This window comes from Cydia fagiglandana, chromosome 15 (genome assembly GCF_963556715.1).
Source record: "Cydia fagiglandana chromosome 15, ilCydFagi1.1, whole genome shotgun sequence".
Lineage (NCBI taxonomy): Eukaryota > Metazoa > Arthropoda > Insecta > Lepidoptera > Tortricidae > Cydia > Cydia fagiglandana.
The window spans coordinates 14,602,930-14,619,540 of record NC_085946.1 but is presented as its reverse complement, the minus strand read 5'-3'; the positions used below and the strand labels follow the sequence as shown (position 1 = coordinate 14,619,540).

The 16,611-nt window shown below is 38.0% G+C and overlaps 2 protein-coding genes across 2 annotated transcripts; both read left to right on the top strand.

Annotated features, from left to right (window-relative positions):
• The first annotated feature begins 1,397 nt into the window (after positions 1 to 1,397).
• Positions 1,398 to 5,463, top strand: LOC134671117 (uncharacterized). Its single transcript, XM_063528891.1, has 4 exons — positions 1,398 to 1,585; positions 2,352 to 2,522; positions 3,945 to 4,107; positions 4,590 to 5,463. The coding sequence occupies exons 1-4, from the start codon at positions 1,502 to 1,504 to the stop codon at positions 4,718 to 4,720; spliced, it is 549 nt and encodes a 182-aa protein (XP_063384961.1). The 5' UTR covers positions 1,398 to 1,501; the 3' UTR covers positions 4,721 to 5,463.
• A 365-nt stretch (positions 5,464 to 5,828) lies between these two features.
• LOC134671116 (uncharacterized) lies at positions 5,829 to 15,930 on the top strand. The gene is made up of 4 exons (XM_063528890.1): positions 5,829 to 6,398; positions 11,254 to 11,424; positions 12,432 to 12,582; positions 13,650 to 15,930. Exons 1-4 carry the CDS (start codon positions 6,282 to 6,284, stop codon positions 13,781 to 13,783), a joined length of 573 nt encoding a protein of 190 aa, XP_063384960.1. The 5' UTR covers positions 5,829 to 6,281; the 3' UTR covers positions 13,784 to 15,930.
• The last annotated feature ends 681 nt before the right edge of the window (positions 15,931 to 16,611 follow it).

The window sequence follows — 16,611 nt, the reverse complement described above, 5'->3', positions numbered from 1 at the left end:
TTATAATAACTTTTTGTTTTGTTTCTCCATTATTGCACAAAAAAGTTCACAGACGCGTGTCTCAAGCGGACGGCACTCGCGCTCGCACTGGTCCCAACTGGTCCGAGATATCGTGTCCGTGAGCGGTGTCTATGTGTGCGTTGCTCGAGCGCGCTTTGTATGTTGATTGATTTCTGTACCTATCTCTTTTGTGGCTCAACTAACACATTTGGCCTTGTTGCAACTAAAATATTCGCAAACATTTTCGGTCGAGTTGCGGCGCGTAAGAGACAGCGCTATTGTTGTTATGTCTTGCTCTGTCACTCTTTTCGGCATGTGGCGCCAAATGATGTCATCGAGTCTATCTGGCTCGGAGGGGCCTACCGCGAAACACGTTAATTTAAATTTCATTATCTGCCTCTCTAGCACTCTTGCGTATTCGAGCGAGAGGAAGATAATGGAATTGCGATTTTCGTGTTTCACGGTAGGCTCGGATGAGGGGAATCACGTATTCAGAGGGTGTGCTACCTTGTAGTAACGGCGATTGGAAAACCAGTTGAATTTAGAACGTATTGCGCGAGAATACGGTTAAAAATTGAATAAGTTTTGCGATGGCTGTTACGGCTGTTATTCTTGGTGGGTTTGTTTTCGCATCGTGGATTTTAAAAAGCAGTAGACTTGGAAATTTTGTCCCAGTCCCGATGACTCTAGGTTTTCCCTAGTGCTCATTATAGTGTATTTGACTACTAGTCAAATCAGTTTCTTTTTTCGAACTGTCAAAACGATTTTGCTACTATGGAATTTATAAGTAACAACTAGCATGTGACTTCACAACAATCAAATTACCTACAATTATCAATATTATCATCTTATTTGCAAGAAAGTAAGTCGAGTTTGGTATCAAAATAATAAAAGTGCTCGGTTTACGCAATAAATCGCACACGGTTTTCGATCCCTTGGCGACTAAGTACCTAGGTGCAGCAAATTCAATCACTATTAGTTTTTGGCAAAGGCAAACCGCGAGTTCTCAGTTCGAGGCGAACTACTAGTTCAGTGGTGGGCAAACTTTCTTCATGGGGGGCCAGAAAGTTTAGGAAATTTAAGTGGAGGGCCAGAATTGTAGCCAAAATTTATTTTTATTTGTGATAATCGTGGGCCAATGCCATATAGCCCATATACTAATTATTTCATAGGACCGGAAATCCATTGCGGGCCGTAGATGGCCCGCGGGCCGTGCTTTGCCCACCACTGTAGTAGTTAGAAATTTTACCGCATGCAGACTTAAGTTTGTATTTGTTTTTTTTTATCTGCTGGGTTACGCCGGGCTGCATGCTATAACAATACTGAGAACATACTGTAATGATAAAGTAATGTTTAATGAATAACAAAAACTGTGCATCGCCAGTCGACACCCGCAAGTGTCCGAAACGAGACGCTTACTAAATTATATTAAAGTGTTTTTATTTAGTGCCTTGGTTCAACAACATTCATAAAAAACAGTTCAAAATACATTATTTCAAAGATGGCAATCAAACTGACTAAGAGTTGTTGTAGTTTTTGCATAAGTCCAAGGATTGAACTTGCAATTTGGGCATGTATCAGTTTGGTGAGTAATCAAAAGATGTGTTACATTTTTTTACAAATATATTGTAAAGTACCTAAACTATATAGGTATACCTACATAGGTATTTATTATTATTTTTATGATGTGCGTATCGGTGAACTCGTCCAAAAATAGACTGGATACGATAAACATTGTAGAACTTCGAAACGTGCAAAATAAACACAAGTGCTGCGATATAGGCATGTATAGTTGGTCAAACCAATCTGTCAGCCAGTAAGAACCAGGAAAACTACACTCATCCTTTTTTTTGGGTGCTAGTACTAGTGTAAGACAAAGATAGTATGATTATCTCTGTCTATGATTGAAATAAGACATTCCTTTGATAAACTTTATATAGACACCTCATCCTGCTGCTAACTCCTATATATGTTTATTTTTTTTTAGCAGAAAATGACTATGCGATCTTGATGTGTCTTTTAATTGGAAAACGCTTTTCAAAAATCAGTACCTATTACTATTACTTATGAAAGCTAAATAATGTAAATAATCGTATATGATTCATAATTGTTACATATTATTTGCCGTGACTTATTTTATTAAAGTGTTTTTCTATAAAAAAGACACGTTAAGATTGTTTACTTCTTTTTAATGCTAAAAAAAAACATACTACCTATAGTGTAACAAAATTTGTTACACTAAATTATTATTGTATTTAATACAATAATAATTTATTAAAATAATCAATAAAGGAATTACATATATATGTGATTTATTCAGGGATTATTATTATGTTTTATTACTGTTTCAGAGTATCACCACGGTGTCCTTGTTTTACCTGATTTTTGGGGTATTGTTCGCGGATGTAATGAGAGGAGGTAGCCATCGCTACGCCCCCGAGGATTTGATCATATTGGTGATCTCATTGGTGTTAATTGCCGACGTCGTCTACAACGTACTAATCTTAGGGTCTTCACTTGGGGTGGGTATTATATTAACCGATTGGAGAAATCATGGTTAGGTAGAAGAAGTGAATTGTATACCTAATTTAAAGATAGAGTCTATGCGGAAAATAAAACTGTTAGAGAACGCAATTTGACTTTGATCATTATTATTTCACTAATATGTGTTAACTTGTTAAATATTAATATTAACGCCATCTACTCGAGAGTAGGCTAAAGGTTATGGCGCTAACGCTGGAAAATATTGCACCATACCTTTGGCCTATAGTCGAGTAGATGGCGTTAATATTAATAGGTATTTAACAAGTTAACACATATCAGTGAAAAATAAGGATTAAAGTCAAATGGCGTTCTAACAGTTTTAATCTTCTGTCGAAAGATGGCAGTAAACTTACTGTGGCTTCATAATTTAGCACGACGTAACTTTATATGTCTCTACCTTCCATATTTGACGACTGGTCTGGCCTAGTGGGTAGTGACCCTGCCTATGAAGCCGATGGTCCCGGGTTCGAATCCTGGTAAGGGCATTTATTTGTATTATGATACAGATATTTGTTCCTGAGTCATGTTTGTTTTCTATGTATTTAAGTATTTATATATTGTATATATCGTTGTCTGAGTACCCACAACACAAGCCTTTTTGAGCTTACCGTGGGGCTTAGGTAGTCAATTTGTGTAAAAATGTTCTATACTATTTATTTATTTATTTATATACTTAATAGGGTATTTGACTACTTGTCAAATCAGTTTCGTTTTTCGAACTGTGAAAACGGTCACTAGCATGTGACGTCACAATCAAATTACCTACTCTTTATAGTTTAAATACGGGTTTGAAAATAGAAATAACTGATGCTGTCTACGTTTCTCTATTAATCTTCCTGGTCCTTTATTTCATGCATGGTGTAAAATAATGTATTTTAAATACACTCAAATAGGCTTCTGGTGACCAGAGGGCTGGCCACTATTTCGCCCAGCGTATTAGCATCGCTATACAGCGGGGAAATACGGCCAGCCTTCTGGGCACCTTGCCCGTTGATGGCGATCTTTTTTTTTTTATTATCTCTAGTTTTATCTGCTATCAGTCAGACTATAAGCAGATTGGTTGAGTGCTTTATATCATGACGAGCGAGTCCTCCAGCGAGGGCTTCTACTCATTTCGCTTTGACAATTTTGGATTGTCTATGTATGAGGGAAGATGTCTTTTCTTTTTAGTCTTTTATCATATCCCTTGTCTGTTAGTTTTGCTGCCAGGTCGTTTGGGTGGTGTCTTAATCTATGGTGATATGCTTTAGTTACGTGAAGGATTTAATGGCGATCTGGGGCAAATTTTTTATCTATAGATTTTTAAGTTTTATTATGTTTGTTTATTTATTTCTTTGTTTTTCTCACTCATTCATTAAAATTAAAAATTCTCAAATACCCTATTAAGTATTGTGTTACAGGGAAACGCGAAGCTACTGAACATTTCCTATTACCTCGGTGCCGTGTTGTGGTTCGTTCTAACAGTAATCCTGATTTTGGGTTTCGCAACTGCGATAGCGATCGGACCATCAGACGCTGCGGCGCTATTTTATAGATATTCGGCAATTTTTATCTTACTGATAAGTGAGTATTTTGTGCTTTTAACATATAAGGTCTCTGTTTGACCCAATAGTTGACTGGTAGAAAATGCCTTTTGGCATTAAGTCCGCTGTTTGTAAAATTTTCTTAATTTGTGCAATAAAGTTTGAATACATAAATAAATAAGGTCGACCGGGATGTAAGGGATAAATGCAATTACTTACCTCCCTAATTTTAACCTAATTTTTAACAATGTAACTCCGACTCATGCTTGACTGCATATTTCTAATAGGTTTTCCTGTCATCTATAGGTAAAGAACAATTTTTTGTATTATTTTCAAAGTTTCAGTCCCAGTAGTTTCAGACAGACAGACGATAGATTTTCCGTTTTTTTTTCCTTTTTAGGTATGGAACCCTAAAACTATATCAAATTATAAGAAATATAAGCAAATTATAGACACAATAAACCTAGTATAATCTATGGGTTTATCTTGTCATAGGTGATTGAACCAGCTTTTGTTTTTCAGTTATGCGAGGATACATGCTCCTGATAATGTGCGGCGTAAGGTCGCAGCTACAAGAACATGGATACATTGACTTGGACAAGACCATGGAAATTGGGAGGGACCAGGAACCCCCAGTTGGACTCGTTCATTAGTTATGAACTTTTTCAATAACACAATTGACAAAAAAAAAAAACTACTGTAAAACCTTGCAACTATAGTCCAATACTGCAACTATGGTCCACAAGTTCAAAAGGAAATTAAGTATCAATACCTACTCTACCAATGTTCCTTTTGGTTTATTCCGAGTTTTTTCTCCCATTTATAAACATACCTTTTCTTAGAACTACAATAAATACAGAAAGACCACTGAACGAAAAAAACCGGGCAAGTGCGAGGCGGACTCGCGCACGAAGGGTTCGGTACCATAAAGCAAAAAAAAGGAAAAAAATGCAAAAAGAAAACGGTCACCCATCCAAGTACTGACCACTCCCGACGTTGCTTAACTTTGATCAAAAATCACGTTTGTTGTATGGGAGCCCCATTTAAATCTTTATTTTATTCTGTTTTTAGTATTTGTTGTTATAGCGGCAACAGAAATACATCATCTGTGAAAATTTCAACTGTCTAGCTATCACGGTTCGTGAGATACAGCCTGGTGACAGACGGACGGACGGACGGACGGACAGCGAAGTCTTAGTAATAGGGTCCCGTTTTACCCTTTGGGTACGGAACCCTAAAAATACAGTTCATTTTGGACTATACGTAGATGGATGCTTTGTATTATAGTTGGGATGTTTTACGGTACCTAAGTTCTAAATGATATGATAAGTTCTTATTAATTAAGTCTGACTATTTGAGCAATAGTATATGTAAGAAATAAAAACTTAAAAAATGTTATCTTGGTCTTGTTAAGGGCCACCCCACATTTAGCGTCTTTCGAGCGTCGGCGTCTACAAATCTATGGCCGCTGCTCGACGCAACTTCGACGCAACTGCGCAGCGACGTCATTTTCCATAGCGCTGACCAGACGCCGACGCTCGAAAGACGCTAAATGTGGGGTGGCCCTAAATGATAAATCAATAAATTACATGAAATTATTTAAACCTACATACTTATAGGAATTATCATACATTAAATGAAAACATTGTTGTTTTGATTCTAGTTTATTTTTAAACACTCACTGGGAACCTGGGAACCCCCACAACGGTACATCAAAACACGCCGTATAGTTTAGGCAATAGTCTGGGAATACCAATACATGTTTACTAAAGGCTTCTACAGATGTGGCAACAAATGGAATGCGATTTTACATAATTGCTGGCTAAGTAGGACGAACGAAATCAACGGCTCGATCAAAAACCGCAACGTATTGCAAATCCCATAGGCCCATGAGGCCATTGACCTTCAAGGTCTACACTTCTACAGACTAAATATAACTCAAGGTGAGCTTTGCGGTTAGAGGCGGCGCGCCAATATCGCTACCGAGAGCTAGATGTACTACGGTGATTTAGTTCTGAATTTGCCCACATACAAAACTTAAGTTGGTTTTTTGTGTTTTCATTATCTTCCTAGTTTCGGCGTCTGAATGAGTCATACAAATACTACGTTAATAACAGAGGCGTGTGGCGCCAGTCGGCAGTTGAAAGTGTACGAATACACACGCGTGAATTCAGTGAAGTATTTTGTAGTTTTGGTTATTATTATTAGTACAATATGCCGGACGACTACAGTCCAAGTCCAGTATATAACAGGTCCAGGTCCAAGATTAAACATTGTTGCTGTTGTATTAGTCCAAGTGTTGAACTTGTAGTTTGGGCTTCTCTCAGTTTGGTGAGTGATCAAAACATCAACATCAACATCAACATTTATTCAGCAAATAGGCCACAAGGGCACTTTTACACGTCAACATTGAATTTACATAAAAGCAAAAATAATAACATCAACAATTTTACAAAATATTACTAACAATTCAATCTAACGTATTACAATTACTAAGATATGTATATGGTCTCTTAATGTCGAATTACATACAAAATACAGATACAAAACACAAAAAAAAAAAAATCTATAATATACTGAAACACGCCTAACTTGTCAGTAGAAATCGAAACACTACTTACTATAAGGTCAATATTATGGGTAAGTGTGGCATACGGGGCCCTAATAGCATTTTCTTGTAGGGATTTTGTTGGGCCTTTGTTTACGTATTAGTTGGGCAACCGTTATATTTGGCCGTACGATTTGCTGGAGGGCCCTCGACAAAGGCCCTCCCGAAGATTCCCAACAGAGGGCCAAAAGAGTAATTTTTTCGTTGGGCCTATTTAAATAAATCATACAATTATTCAACGGTGGTGATTTTGGTTGGGCCGTGGTTGGGCCTATACACATTTGTTTGATGGTTGGTTAATTGTTACATTTGGCCGTACGATTTGCTGGAGGGCCCTCGACAAAGGCCCTCCCAAAGATTCCCAACAGAGGGCCATTAGAGTAATTTTTTCGTTGGGCCTATTTAAATAAATTATACAATTATTCAACGGTGGTGGTTTTGGTTGGGCCGTGGTTGGGCCTATACACATTTGTTTGAAGGTTGGTTAATTGTTACATTTGGCCGTATGGCTTGCTGTAGGGCCAACTGCAAAAAATTAAAAAAGGGCAATTTTTTCGTTGTGCTTTTGTTTGCAAATTCAACAATTACCCAACGGCAAGTCAGGTAGGTCGGTAGGTAGTCGTGCACCAGGTTGAAGGCCCAACACAGCTTGTCCCACAAAGGGCCAACATTGTAACATTAACGTTGGGCCTTGTCTAGGATTCTTACAATACTACCGTAGGTAGATAGTTGTGTAATTTATAGTGGGCTCACAGTCTAATTATGTAATGGGCTTTTGTTTACGAGTCCTACAGTTACCCTACGTTAGGTAAGTGGTTGTGTAATACGACGTTGGGCCTTTGCTGATAAATATTACAATTACACTACGGTAGGCATTGGTTGTATCCACATGAAGGCCCTAGGCAGCAGTTGTTGGTTAATCTTCTCCGTATCGTTCCAATTTTAGTATATGTACTGCCGAAGCAAGTACACTTACTATACACTCTAATTTGTATATATACTAACCGCACTTCGAAACTTCGTAAGCGAGATTTATGTTTTTTGAGATTTAAATTGAAAAAATGTTGGTAATATACAATTTTTTAAATTTATGTATAAATTTTATAGTTATAGCTATTAGATTTATAAGTTACTTTAATAAAATATTATGATTATAACCGGAATAATCGAGAACATAACTATAACTTCGATGTTTGGAGACAGTAACGCCATCTAGTGACGCCACAAGCAAACTCAACTGGTAGCTATTTTGATGACGTCACGCAGCCCCTGGCCTCTGTTAAAATGCTCGTGTGATATTTATTTATTTGTTTATGGTGTTATACTCTGTCAAGCCATTTCCGTCATTAGAAAAGAGCGACAAATTTAAAAAATGTAGGCGTGAAGGGTTATCGTCCCATAGAAAATTTGAATTTCGCGACCTTTTCTAGTGACACTTTGCTTTGCTTGACCGGCTATAGTTATAAATGCGACATTTGTCCTCACTGGGCCATCGAATGATATCGTTGATTAGCCAACGTTACTAAAATACACAAAGGCCCATTGTTGGGCTTCAGTGCCACTGCCAATGTTGGTAAATGCGATATTTGTCATCATTGGGCCATCGGATGATATCGTTAACTAGCCAACGTTACCAAAATACACAATTTCCCATTGTTGGGCATCCGTGCCACAGCCAATGTTGGTAAATGCGGTATTCGTCACCATTGGGCCAACGAATGTTATCGTTGTTTAGTGAACGGTAGCAAAATACACAAAGGCCCATTGTTGGGCATCAATGCTACAGCCAATGTTGGTAAATGCGATATTTGTCGTCATTGGGCCATCGTATGATATCGTCGATTAGCCAACGTTACCAAAATAAACAAAGGCCCATTGTTGGGCATCAGTGCCACAGCCAATGTTGGTTAATGCGATATTTGTCATCAATAGGCCATCGGATGATATCGTTGATTAGCCAACGTTACCAAAATACATAAAGGCCTATTGTTGGGCATCAATGCTACAGCCAATGTTGGTAAATGCAATATTTGTCGTCATTGGGCCATCGGATGATATCGTTGATTAGCCAACGTTACCAAAATAAACAAAGGCCCATTGTTGGGCATCAGTGCCACAGCCAATGTTGGTAAATGCGATATTTGTCGTCATTGGGCCATCGGACGATATCGTTGATTAGCCAACGTTACCAAAATAAACAAAGGCCCGTTGTTGGGCATCAATGCTACAGCCAATGTTGGTAAATGCGATATTTGTCGTCATTGGGCCATCGGATGATATCGTTGATTAGCCAACGTTACCAAAATAAACAAAGGCCCATTGTTGGGCATCAGTGCCACAGCCATTGTTGGTAAATGCGATATTTATCATCATTGGGCCATCGAATGATATCGTTGATAAGCCAACGTTACCAAAATACACAATATCCCATTGTTGGGCATCCGTGCCACGGCCAATGTTGGTAAATGCGGAATTAGTCACCATTGGGCCAACGAATGTTATCGTTGTTTAGCGAACGGTAGCAAAATACACAAAGGCCCATTGTTGGGCATCAATGCTACAGCCAATGTTGGTAAATGCGATATTCGTCGTCATTGGGCCATCGGATGATATCGTTGATTAGCCAACGTTACCAAAATATACAAAGGCCCATTGTTGGGCATCAGTGCCACAGCCAATGTTGGTAAATGCGATATTTCTCATCATTGGGCCATCGGATGATATCGATGACTAGCCAACGTTACCAAAATACACAAAGGCCCATTGTTGGGCATCCGTGCCACAGCCAATGTTGGTAAATGCGGTATTCGTCACCATTGGGCCAACGAATGTTATCGTTGTTTAGCGAACGGTAGCAAAATACACAAAGGCCCATTGTTGGGCATCACTACAACTGCCAATGTTGGTAAATGCGATATATGTCATCATTGGGCCAACGAATATTATCGTTGTTTAGCCAACGGTACCAAAATACACAAAGGCCCATTGTTGGGCATCTGTGCCACAGCGAATGTTGGTAAATGCGATGGTGGGCCAATACAAAATTAATGTTGGCTACGGAACGAACCTCATCCCAACGTTTTCCCTACCGTTGGCACCGTGGGCCCCAACGAAAATGCTACTAGGGGGATAAGTGTGGCTTATAAGTGTTGCGATTTTATACATTGATATGTCATAACATAACACTAATCAATGTGTACCAGTGTACCTACCTAAACGGCCCCCAATTTGAAGGCCAGCCACTTACCTACTAATAATTTTACTACTTACTTTTAGCGCCGCGTACAATGAACTTTTATCAAAAAATTTAGAAGAGGAAGAGTTGCCATAGAAAATTTTTAATTTCGCGCCTTTTCTACTGACAAGTTAGGCGTGTTTCAGTATAATAACCGTGAAAATCGAAGTCCATAAAATTCAAGCTACTATCCATGTCACTCTATTTACACCTTAATTAATTGGAGTACCTAAAACAGAAATATGCCCGAAATTTGCGAACCCGAAGTTCGCAAATTTCGGGCATATTTCTCTATTATTCTTCGTGTTAGGCCCTATGGGCAAGTGTATTCCTTATTCTTTACACAACTTTGGGAACAAATCAATTTATTTTTAGATTCTGTTCGGAAAGAGAAGAGTCGAGGAATATATTGGGTCTCATACATTCCACGACTCTTCTCTTTCCGCACAGACTCTATCAAATATTTTTATTTGTGTTTTTTAGGACCTAGTCACACTACTATACATATATAAAATATAAACTAATCAGGTTCAGTTCATAATTAGTATGCTAAATATAGTCTCATTTTTTTGAACTGAGCTAATGAATAGGATCAAAAACGCACAAAAACTATAATTATTTAATTGTTATATAACTGTTTAATTGTATTTATTTAATATGTTCAATAATTATGTTTTAACTATGTATTTAGTTACATGGCAATAAAGGCTTTTTTATTTTTTTTTATGAATAGGATCTATTCAGTGTTGTGTTTAAAATGGCAAACGGGAGGCGCCATACAAAAAAGATTCAGGGCACCATTTATATATATTTGACAATTACATATCAACTCTAGCCTATCCTTATGATCTTTTAAAATATACTAGCCAACTCTAGCTAGTAGATTCATAATGAATTAATGAACAATAATATGCAGAGGGCGGTCGACACGCGTCAACCAGGCACGTGACAGTCCAGATAGTCTCCTGATGCTGGTTACAATCCATTATGTATCTACTGCCAACGGCTATAGAGATCATAGTTGACAAACATGACACCGCGAACCTTTATTGCGCCTCCCGTTTGCCATTTTAAACACAATAATTTAAAATGATTACAGATGTAGAGCATAATTGTTATCCACCGTATTTTCTCGGAAACTTTCGTATTTGTCGTGCTTCAGTCAACTTCAGTAGTTTTCGTACCGAGGCTGAAATAGCAAGCACGTCGTACGTTTCCGTGAAAATACGATGGATGGACGGATGGATGGATTAGCACTGATTGACTAGCACGTTATCTTTTCGTGGATAAGCAAAGCAATATTTTTGGTTCTAATTATACTTATGTGCCTCTTATTGTTTCAGAGTTGCTCCGTATTTCTGATATTGTTCATGTATTTGGGAACAATGCTTGTAGACGCATTGTCAGGAGCAAGTCGCGTCGAGGTGTCTAAGGATATCCAAATGTTCATATTCTCATTGGGTTTATTAGTGGATATCGTGTACAATATACTTGTTATAGTGGCTTCTCATGGAGTGAGTATTATTTTTAGCAAAGCGATATGATATAAAAATGTTTGTTGTGTCCGTAAGGCCAATTAAATTCGATTTTTAGGGTCCCGTACCTCAAAAGGAAAAAACGGAACCCTTATAGGATCACTCGTGCGCCTGTCTGTCTGTTCGTCTGTCACAGCCGATTTTATCGGAAACTACTGGACCAATTAATTAATATTAGTTGAAATTTGGTACACATATGTAAATTAGTGACCCAAAGATGGAAACTTTTTTTTAAATCCTATTATTAGTATTAAAAAAAAAGTTCGAAGTTATTTAAGAAAATAGCCAAAAAAACCGGGCAAGTGCGACTCGGACTCGCGCACGAAGGGTTCCGTACCATAATGCACAAAAGGCAAAAAAAAAACGGTCACCCATCCAAGTACTGATACTGACCCCGCCCGACGTTGCTTAACTTCGGTCAAAAATCACGTTTGTTTTATGGGAGCCCCACTTAAATCTGTATTTTATTCTGTTTTTAGTATTTGTTGTTATAGCGGCAACAGAAATACATCATCTGTGAAAATTTCAACTGTCTAGCTATCACGGTTCGTGAGATACAGCCTGGTGACAGACGGACGGACGGACAGCAGAGTCTTAGTAATAGGGTCCCGTTTTACCTTTCGGCATGGAACCATAAAAACGACAATTCCCCCCCTTTATTTCCGAAATTACTGGGTTTAAATTTTGAAAAAAATACACAAAATAGATCTTTACCCCTGCTACCCCGTTGCCCCCGTACCGCGCAGGCGAGGACTCATTTAAGGACGAGCCACACAGGCTTGCGTATGCGTGACGTGCGCGTGTGCGTGCGCTAAAATGTTGGAGCCGCACACGCACACGTCACGCAAGCGGTGTGCCATCTCTCATAAGGATCTGTATACTACAACGCCGCACGCGCACGTGCACGTCACGCACACGCAGCCGGTGTGCACAGGCCTTTAAGCGGTCGGTCTAATACTTCTAATATAATTATTATTGTGTTACAGAAAAAAGTGAAGCTGCTCAAGATTTCTTTGTACCTCGGAGTCGCAATGTGTATCGTCTTGTGTGCAGTGACTGCAGTTGCGTACCAACCATCACCTCATTTGTTTCATGAGCTAAAACATTTTTTGACAGTTTTCGTCGTATTAACAATAAGTGAGTATGTTGCGTTTTTTTTTGCTTTTTTATGAAAACAATATATGTAAATAAATGTTTAATCCAATAGAAACTAATATCTCCTGCAAGAGGGTTCTTGGCGTCGCTATAAAAATACAAAAACTGAATCTACAAAAAGATTAAACCCCCCATACAATTGTATAACTACATATGTATGGTAAACTGTGTGAAGTCGTCACTACGTCACTACTTTGAAAAAATCTCGTATCTCGCACTGCTAACACAGTAGGTAGGTAACTCTGTATGTAATGTATGCATCCCATACATAATTAATTACCACATTTTTCTTTTGATTGACAGAATTCTACTACTACTACTACTTTTTTCAAAACTACGTCACAGAATAAATAATAGTATTAGGTACAGAAGACTCACTCTCTAACAAAACGCGTCTGTCAAGATCAGCACAGATATGGCCGCTAGGTGGCGACAGCGCCACGCGCGGCTTATGGCAAACCCCAAATTTGGGGTCGGACGGATGTACTTTTAGCTACCTGTAGCAAAGCAACGAAATCGCGGAGTGAGCCACGCCTGACTACGTGTGCGAGAAACAACGAATAGACGCAATTATCACATAGTTGCATGTACATAACCCTGTTACCCATAACTAAAAAGAAAAACCGGGCAAGTGCGAGTCGGACTCGCGCACGAAGGGTTCCGTACCATAATGCAAAAAAAAAAAGCAAAAAGAAAACGGTCACCCATCCAAGTACTGACCCCTCCCGACGTTGCTTAACTTTGGTCAAAAATCACGTTTGTTGTATGGGAGCCCCATTTAAATCTTTATTTTATTCTGTTTTTAGTATTTGTTGTTATAGCGGCAACAGAAATACATCATCTGTGAAAATTTCAACTGTCTAGCTATCACGGTTCGTGAGATACAGCCTGGTGACAGACGGACGGACGGACGGACGGACGGACGGACGGACGGACGGACAGCGAAGTCTTAGTAATAGGGTCCCGTTTTACCCTTTAGGTACGGAACCCTAAAAAGTACTAATTTCATAAATAGTTTTAGATATTAATCGCCTACTTTCGTTTTTCAGTTGTTCGAGGGTACATGCTCCTGTTGATGCGCGGTGTAATGTTGCAGCTAAAACAAGAACAAAGCCAAAACCATGGATACATCGGCTTGGACAAGGCCATGGAAACGAGGACGGACCACGGACCCCCGATATAACGTATCTGGATTAATCAACTATTTAAACAACTGATTGATATTTTTCAGTGACCTCTATTATTATGTGAAAATAAGGGTGACAGCTCGCAACCACAGTTGCATGAATCATGTGAGTGGCTAAGATGGGCCAACAGTCCAACTTTGTATGAAAATTTGGAACAAATTTCGCAATTCCGTTGGACAACCCAATATATCGTATCTGGATGAATTAACTATTTAAACAACATTTGACCGTTTAATAGGGTGGTCCAACAGTCCAACTTTGTGTAAAAAATTTGAATAAATTTCGCAATTCCGGAATCTTGGACAACCCAATATATCGTATCTGGATGAATCAACTATTTTAAACAACTTTTGACGGTTTAATAGGGTGGTTCAACAGTCCAACATTGTATAAAAATTGGGATAAATTTCGCAATTCCGGAATCTAGGACAACCCAATATAACGTATCTGGATGAAGCAACTATTTAAACAACTTTTGACCGTTTAATAGGGCGGTCCAACTGTCCACCTTTGTGTAAAAAATTGGAATAAATTTCGAATTTCCGGAATCTTGGACAATCTAATATATCGTATCTGGATAAATCAACTGTTTAAACAACATTTGACCGTTTAATAGGGGGTGGTCCAACAGTCCAACTTTGTATAATAATTTGGAATACATTTCGAAATTCCGGAATCTTGGACATATTTTCCGTTTTTACAATTCCGGAATTGAGACCACTGAATATCGACAATTCCGGAATTGGATTTTACTACTTTTATTCGAATTTAATACGATTATTTTTATAAGATGCTAATACTACACTATGTTGGTGTTATTAGCCGTCGCTGACAAAAGTCTGAAGACTAGCTATATTGATATGGCTAGTCATGCTGCATTAACATGCCTAGTCATTAAATTAGCTATCGTATATTTGACTTTAATACTGCAAAGCGAGACTTGCAGGATAGGAGCAGGGGGCCGATTTTTGAATTTCGACTACTCGATTTCGTGTATTTCGTTAAATAATATCTCCACTACTAAGCACTTAAATTCTACTAATAGAATTGAAATCGAGTGGTCAATACCAATAGATTTCAAATTTCGATCGCTCATATTTCAAAAATTAGCATTTCGCCGTTTTCCACCGTTTTCCGAGTGACGAAATCGAGCGATTGAAATTCAAAAATCGGCCCCCAGGTAGGATTCTGGAATCCTACCTAAGCGAAATTTTTAATTATAAATTAGTTTTTTTTTTAAATTTCGGAAATAGTTCCGGAATTCCGGGCAAGATGTTACCTTATGTTACGGTAGGTACTTAAGTCCACAACACACTAACCCCAATAGAGATTGTTTTTATGTACGTAGAGTGTCCCTGGATAAAGTTTACAAATAATTAGGGACCAAATACGATTAAAAATTTTAACACCATTATTAAAACAAATGCATTTAGGTATCTGTCTAACTTAATCTAGTCGTACAATTTTTTAAATGTATAAAAAATGTATATATGTAGTTGACCTTATCGGAACAAAGACTGGTATATTTTGCCTCCTATGGACTCTAATTGATTTGTAATAAACGTACATACTTAATTATAATCCCTAAGGATTAATTTTTGATATGAAATCAGAAAAAATGCAAAAACCTAATCAAAACATTCAGTGTTTCTTTTTGCCTAAACAACTATCGGGTGTGGCCTGTAATATGAGCAAAAAATTAAACTGTAGGCTGTGCTCCTCATACTGACCAACATTTTTTCAGCGACTTTTAAAAATAACTTGTGGTTTGATTTTTAATACACTTTAAATTTTATTCTAGGACGCAATGTATTGCGAATTTTGTTATGTTTAAGGCGTGACAAGCAATGTCAATCACAATGATATGGCGTGGCGATGGTGTCTATTGAAGATAATATTTATTTTGTATGAAAAATAGGGAGTCTAAATACTTCATAACATAATTTTTAGAAGTTGTTGAACAAAAGTGTCACCGTTTGAGGAGTGCAATCTATGTTTTAATTATTTGCTCGTGTTACAGGCCACACTCGGTATAAAATTAATACAATTGTACATATCTTACAATTATGTAGGAACCTAAGCTATCCGATATATTTGTACCTATTTATACTCTGTTTTGTATTACGGGTTTACAAATGCCAAATAAATTTTGTAAATTTTAGACTTGTAGCGTGACATATTTTTGTTTACAATATAAGTATAAGTAACAATCTTTTAACTCACTCTCTTCCTCCCACCATTCTTCTTCCTCTTTTCACTCTCTCCTCTATTCGGATGTTAACTGGAAGAGATCCCTTAAAGAGATAAGTTCGTCTTTGTACTTCTTACTAGTTGTATGCCATTTTTAATACGTCTTGTTGTACAATATAGAGTTTACTTCTAATACCTACTACTACAATATTGTCAACTTGTAAAGTTTTGTGGGATAGTGCCCTGTTTATCAAAAGCTTGTAACTTGTAATACAAGTGGAAGTCCCTTTTTGACAGCTTTTGTTAGAAAGGGACTTAGTACTTCCATTTCAGAGATCAAGACTCCCAGATGGACCTCGTAATATTTTAAGTAAAGACTGTTAAAAGCATAACAGTTATTTTGGTACTCCTTTAGTGGGAATAGAAAAGCTGCGGCGTTTTCCTGAAATAAAACATGACAACGAAAAAACGAAATTCAGCGCCCTCTAGCGTTTAGTATACACCCTCTATGGTTGTAACGGTATCTAGGTGGCTACGTCGTACAGCCTCCGCTACCTATTACTCTTTTCTGACGATCTCCACTAGGTGGCGCGTGGCATAGCCTCAGAGGGCCTCCGCGAATACTGAAGTTCGT